The 6777-nt window shown below is 33.4% G+C and overlaps 1 protein-coding gene across 1 annotated transcript in view; it reads left to right on the top strand.

Moving 5' to 3' along the window:
- The first annotated feature begins 218 nt into the window (after positions 1 to 218).
- Positions 219 to 6777, top strand: part of LOC101342981 (cadherin-18-like) — a 179365-nt gene continuing 172806 nt past the window's right edge. Inside the window, exon 1 of the mRNA XM_004390939.3 lies at positions 219 to 384. Coding sequence (XP_004390996.3) covers positions 243 to 384 — 142 coding nt within the window. The 5' untranslated portion in view covers positions 219 to 242. The remainder of the gene's footprint in view (positions 385 to 6777) is intronic.

Below are 6777 nucleotides of genomic sequence, written 5' to 3'. Positions count from 1 at the left end.
AGTAATGCAAAGGTTTGGATATGTGTTTATAAATACATGTTTCAATGAGACATTTTTAGATGAGAGTCAATTACAGCGTGAAGTTACTGTTTGTCTTAGAAGTGCTGGTAACTTTTAAAAGTATGTTATTCAAAGACGTTTCTTAACATAAAAACAAATACATTTAAGTGGCTTTTCATATAAGGTATACTGATTTTTTAAAAATATGTATTACAGGGGTTATTAGAACTGCCTTACACAACATGGACAGAGAAGCCAGAGAACATTACTCAGTGGTCATTCAAGCCAAAGACATGGCTGGACAAGTTGGAGGGCTTTCAGGATCGACAACAGTCAATATCACCCTGACAGATGTCAACGACAACCCACCACGGTTTCCTCAGAGTATGTACATGCTTCCTATTGTTTAAATTTATCGTTACTGTTTTCCTAAATGAGATTTTGTTTTTCTGCTAGATGGTCTCCCTTCTGTATGTAAGACTAAGGAAACCACTCCACCTACTGTTTGATAATTGATACTGTGTTTAGAATATGAGTTCCAATTGGCACCACTGTTACATATTAAAACTTAGTGGTACTAAGTAATAATACCCTGCATTTGCTGAAGTAGCTATGTATTATTAAGTATTCATGGAAATATTCCAATACATTTTGATATGGGATTACAGAGCACCTTTGTATCTATTTTATCATTTTATTTAGTCCACACAATATGGCATATACCCACATATGAGACAAGTTCTATTTTTTAATAAGACAAGGAAACATTATAAGGAAACATAATAAGACAAATTAAACATTAAAAGGAAAAAGGCAATATATGAAAATTGCTGACTCTGCTTTATACACCTTATTACAATATACAACATCTTGCCTACTTTATTTTCGAGTAGATTCTACCACCACTATATTTATGATGTATGCTAATATTATAGCTCTTAATAGACTAAAAACTCATGCTATACATAATAAGGGCTCAATTAACATTTTTTATAGTATAAGCAGTGTCTCTGACCCTCTCTCTCCTTTTGTCCTAAAATAGCTTTAATATTTACAAGCCAAATAAAATTGATTTTATAAATTAACTCAAAATTGTCATAATTGTGATGAATATACCCATTGCTATGGAGTCGATTCCAAGTCATAGCAACCCTATAAGGACAGAGTAGAGTTGCCCTCATAGGGTTCCCAAGGAGCGGCTGGTGGATTTGAACTACTGACCTTTTGGTTAGCAGCCAAGCTCTTAACCACTGGGTCACCAGGGCTCCTTTTATATAATAAGGTCTATCTTTCTTCAGTCGGTAGCATCCTGGGTACAAGGATTGACAGAAGTAAATACTGCCAGTGCAGAGATATGCTTAGAATTTTGAAATCAAGGCAGTGTACTTCCAGAACCTTACACTCTGGCTTGTTTAAAAGACATTTTACACCAGATTGCACTAAATACACTGTTGATTTCTGACACATGTGGTGTCACCATGACAAAAGTAACTTGCAATAAAATATTCACAGTAGTTAAGTGCTCAGCTCCTAACGGAAAGGTCAGCAGTTCAAACCCACCAGCCTCTCCATGGGAGAAAGATGTGGCAGTTGGTTTCCCTAAAGATTTACAGCCTTGGAAACCCTACGGGGCAGTTCTGGTCTGACCTATAGGGTCACTATCAGTTGGAATTGACTCAATGGGCAATGGGTGTGGTTTTGATTTTTAATTTATGCATAAAAGTTATAACTCATCATATAGCTCTGTATGTAATGGGGAATCCTGTAAACTGTTTGGACAAATAATGATTTATTATGAGGAATGTGTTCATGAATCTTCATGAATTGCATAAATCTATATACAATTAAAATTATATAAATATCATATCTATTCATCAAACAGATCAAGTAGTTTCTCTAATTATTTCTCTTGCAGTGTGAGTTTTTCCAGTTCTTCTTCTGACATCTTTCACACTTTATCTGTCTGAGAGAGCCATCTTTCTTACACCATTATTGTGACTGACTCTAGTGTCAACACACAAAACCTTGCAAAAATATTCCCTCAAAACATTTTTTCTTTTTTTTTAATTTTTCTGTTAATATACCATGACTTGAGAAAGCAAATACAGCCATGCGTCCCATAATGTCCATTTTGGCAATCTGCATATACGTCCATGGTCCCAGTTCCCATAAAGCCTATTATATTAAAAATTCAAGGTACATACAATAGTTCATAATAACAAACGGATGCTACTTTGTGATGTGCATCAAAGTATTATTATTATTATTATTTTATTATTATGTTATAGATATTTTAGTGTATCTGGAAGTGTTTCTTTTATGTTTTTTATGCATAGAAAGTTACACTATGTAGTATATACTAAGATAAACGTTTGACTTACTGACGTTAGATACAAACTGTACCTAACTGTTCCGACTTACATAGAAATTCAACTTAAAGACATACTTAGGAACAGAACTCATTCATAATTCAGGGACTGTCAGTACATAATATGATGTTCAAACAACATCCAAATCACATAATGTCCTGTTTCACAGAATGTATCATGGACATTGTACGAGGCATAACTATAAACTTGTTATAACTGTTAACACTATATCTTAATTTAAAGCGAATAGACTCTAAGTACATGTTTTAGAAGAGAGACTGAACTAGAGATAATAATTTGCTCTGCAAAGTTTCTACTCTAGGGAGATGCAAAGTCAAGGGCCTAGGATTCAAGGCAAATAAAGGGACAGTCTCCTTTCAGTGTTACGGAGACAGTGTGGGAGGATATAGACTGTATAGTTCATGCCCAAATAGAAGAGCAAGACTATTTAATTTGAGATAATGCCTACATGTGCGCATTGGGACCCATCGCAGCCCAATTTTGTGATTATTTTAAGAGAATCAGAATACTGGATATTTAAATGCAATATTCTGATTTTTAAATTCTCTAAACGAATGTTAAAACTTTAAATGAAGTGCAGGTCAATCAAATAATTGCCAAGAAAATTTGATTCAGTGGGAAATTCCATTCATAAGCATCAAGTTTGTGTCCTCTCCTACAATGTGATTTAGCAGTGTCTTTTCACTCACAGTGTACATTCTTAAAGGATAGAAAAACATGTGTTTTTGTTTGTTCGCTTATTTTTGCTATTCTGTATGTACAAATGGCTCATCCTTGTAGAGTTAATAAAGTAGACAAAGGAACAGTCCCCTGAACGATATGATCTGTTGTCTACTCCAAAATCAGGGAATTTTATGAACTAAGGATTTTTGTATAGGTAAATCATATCTGGAATGCAAACATATTTTCCAGAAAACATTGTCTGGAATATTAGCACCAGATTGGTAGTCTTTATATTAAGGAAATAATCCATTTAATCTTCATTAGAGACTGTTCTCAAGCAATTTGCTCAAGTTAACTATCACAGCTTCTCTCATATTTTCTCTCACATCTTCTATTTGGACTCAAGTTGCATGAATGCTAGGTTATTAAACTGTCCATCTTCTATTATTCTTGTTTTCTGAATTGAAAAAAAAAAACAATCGTTTCCATTGAGTTGAGTCCAACTCTTAGTGGCCCTATAGGACAGAGCAGAACTGCCTCATAAGGTTTCCAAGGAATGGCTGGTGGATTTGAACCACCAACATTTTGGTTAGCAGATGAGCTCTTCATCTGCATATTTAATTTTTTTTATCTCTCTCTCTCTTTTTTTAATTTTAATTTTTCTTAATGAATTCTTTAGCTGTTGTAGCTGTGTTCCTCCCAGTGTCCTCATCTGATTTTTTGTTTAACACACTTTATTTTTTAAAGCCAGTTTAGTTTTACAGAAAAACTGTGCAGAAAGTACAAAGTGTTCCCGTATGCCCTCACTCCTTGCTGCACAGTTTCTCCTATTATTAATATCTTGATTTAGTGTGGTCCATTGGTACAATAGATTAACCAATACTGATATGTTGTTATTCACTAAAGTCCATAGTTTACATTAGGGTTCACTTTTTGTGTTGTATAGTTCAATGAGTTTTGACAAATGCATAACGTTACAGCGCATTGCGGAATACTTTTCTGCCCTTAAAACTCTGTGTTTCACTTATTTACCTCGCCCTTTCCACTAAATCCCTGGAAACCGCTGATCTTTTCACTGTATAAAACTTTAGAGTTTTGCCTTTTCCAGAACGTCATACAATTTGAATCATTCAATAAGTAGCTTTTTCAGACTGCCCTCCTTCACTTAGTAATATGCATTTAAGATTCCTCCATGTCTTTTCATAGCTTGATAGTTTTTTTTCTTTTCTTTTTTTTTGTCACTGAAGAACAGCACATTGTATAGGTGAGCCACAGTTTTTTAAATCCATTCACCCATTAAAGTACATCTTGGTTACTTCCAATTTTTGGCAATTGTGATTAAAGCTGCTATAAATATTTACATGGAGACTTCTGTGTAGACGTACATTTTCAACTCATTTGGACAAATAGCTAGGAGTACAACTGCTGGATTATATGGTAAACCTATATTTATCTTTGTAAGAAGCTGCCAGACTCTCTTCCAAAGTGTCTGTACCATTTTGCATTCCCATCAGTATGAACGAAAGTTTCTGAACTTCTATATCCTCTCCAGCATTTGGTGTTGTCAGTGTTTCAGATTTTAACCATTATAATGTATGTAGTGGCATTTCACTGTTGTTTTAATTTGCAATTCCATAAAGAAGCTCTGGTGGCACAATAGTTAAATGCTCTGCTGCTAACTGAAAGGTCAGTGGTTCGAACCCACCCATAGTCTCTCTGGGAGAAAAGACCTGGCGATCTGCTCCCATAAAGATTATAGCCTAGGAAACCTATGGAGGAGTTCTACTGCCATACTGGGTCACTGTGATTCAGAATCAACTCTATAGTACCTAACAACAACAAGAAGGATGTATGATGTTGAGCATATTTTCCTGTGCTTATCTGCCATCTATATATCTTGTTTGTTGAGGTGTCTGCTCAGATCTTTTGCCAATTTTGTAATTGGGTTGTGTGTCTTCTTGTTTAATTTTAAGTTTTTTGTATATTTTGGATACAATTCCTTTACCAAATATGTGTCTTGCTAATGATTTCCCCCAGTCTGTTGCTTTTCTTTTACTATCTTAACAATATTTTTCACAGAGACATTTTTAATTTGATGAAATCCAACTCATCTTTTTTTTTTTCTTTCATGGATCATGCTTTTGCTGTTGTATCTAAAAACTCATTGCCAAGCCCAAGGTTACCTACATTTTCCCCTATGCTATCTTTTATAACATGTATAGTTTTACATTTAACATTTAGGTCTGTGATCTATTTTGAGTTAATTTTTAGGAGGTATAAAATCTGTCTACCTTCTTCTTCTTCTTTTTTTTTTTTTTTTGGCGTATGGCTATCCATTTGTTTCACTGTCATTTGTTGTAAAGACTGTCTTTTCTCTATTGAGTTGCCTTTGCTCCTTTGTCAAGATCAGTTGACTATATTTGTGTGGATTTATTTCTGGACTCCCTGTTCTATTCCATTGATCTCTTTGTCTTTCTTTTCATTAGTAACTCACTGTCTTGATCATTGCACCTTTATAGTAAGTTTTGAAATTGGGTAGTGTCAGTCTTCAACTTTTTTCTTCAGTATTGTGTTGATGATTGGGAGTCTTTTGCCTTTCCATGAAACCCTGAAATCAATTTGTTGATAAACACAAAATAACTTGCTGGCATTTTGATTGGCATTACATTGAATCTATATATCATGTTGGGAAGAATTTACATCTTGATAATATTTCCTTCCTACCAATGAACATGGAATATCTCTCTATTTATTTAGATTGTCTTTGATTTCTTTTATGAGAGATTTGTAGAATTCCTCTTATAGATCTTATATATATATATAGTTAGATACATTCCCAAATATTTCTATTTATTCATTTATTGGTGCTAATGTGAATGGGTTGTGTTTTTGTAATTTTCAAGTTCCAGCTGTTCATTTCTGGTGTATAAGAAAGCAATTAACTATAGTACATTTATCTTGCATTCTGAAACATTGCTATAATTGTTTATTAATTCTAGAATTTTTTGTTTGGTTTGGTTTGGTTCTTTGGAATTTTCTACCTGGACAGTCATATCATCTGCTTCTTCCTTACAAATCTGTATAGATTTAATTTCCTTTTCTTGTTTTATTGCACAGGAATAGTGAGATGGGAAATTCTTATCTTGTCCCCTGTCTTAAGAGGAAAGCATCTACTGTCTTACCATTCAGTATGATGTCAGCCGTAGATTTCTTGTAGATGTCTTTTACCAAGTGGAGAAAGTTTGCCATGCCTGGTTGGTTGAAAGTTTTTACTATAGAATATAATTTTTATATATCATTTTTTATATTCTACGTGCCTAAATTGAAAAGTATGTCTTTCAAAATAGAGCTGAAATGCTCAAATTAATTAAAAACAAGCATGTTATTTGTTATAATTTTTTTTCCTTTCAGTATTCATAAAGACAAAATTTATTGATTTTATGTTACAAGATTTAGTAGATAAAGACTATCCAAAATTATATTAATACATTGTATTCTGTTAAATAAGGTACCGTAAAGCATATCCTTCATTTTTTGGTTGTTGTTGTTTTGAGCATATCCTTTTGACCAAGGGAGTAGCTATAAGTAAATAACAGGTGACTTTGCCCTGATTTTGAAATTGAATATTTTGAAATAGTTTTGATGTTGCCTATTTAGAAACTTACAAGTCACAAACATTGTAATGGTTGTATGATTTTTAAAAATTTATTAGCCTGAATGATAT

The sequence above is a fragment of the Trichechus manatus genome, unplaced genomic scaffold (assembly GCF_000243295.1).
Source record: "Trichechus manatus latirostris isolate Lorelei unplaced genomic scaffold, TriManLat1.0 scaffold00357, whole genome shotgun sequence".
Classification (NCBI taxonomy): Eukaryota; Metazoa; Chordata; class Mammalia; order Sirenia; family Trichechidae; genus Trichechus; species Trichechus manatus.
This window is presented reverse-complemented; position numbering and strand designations above follow the sequence as displayed.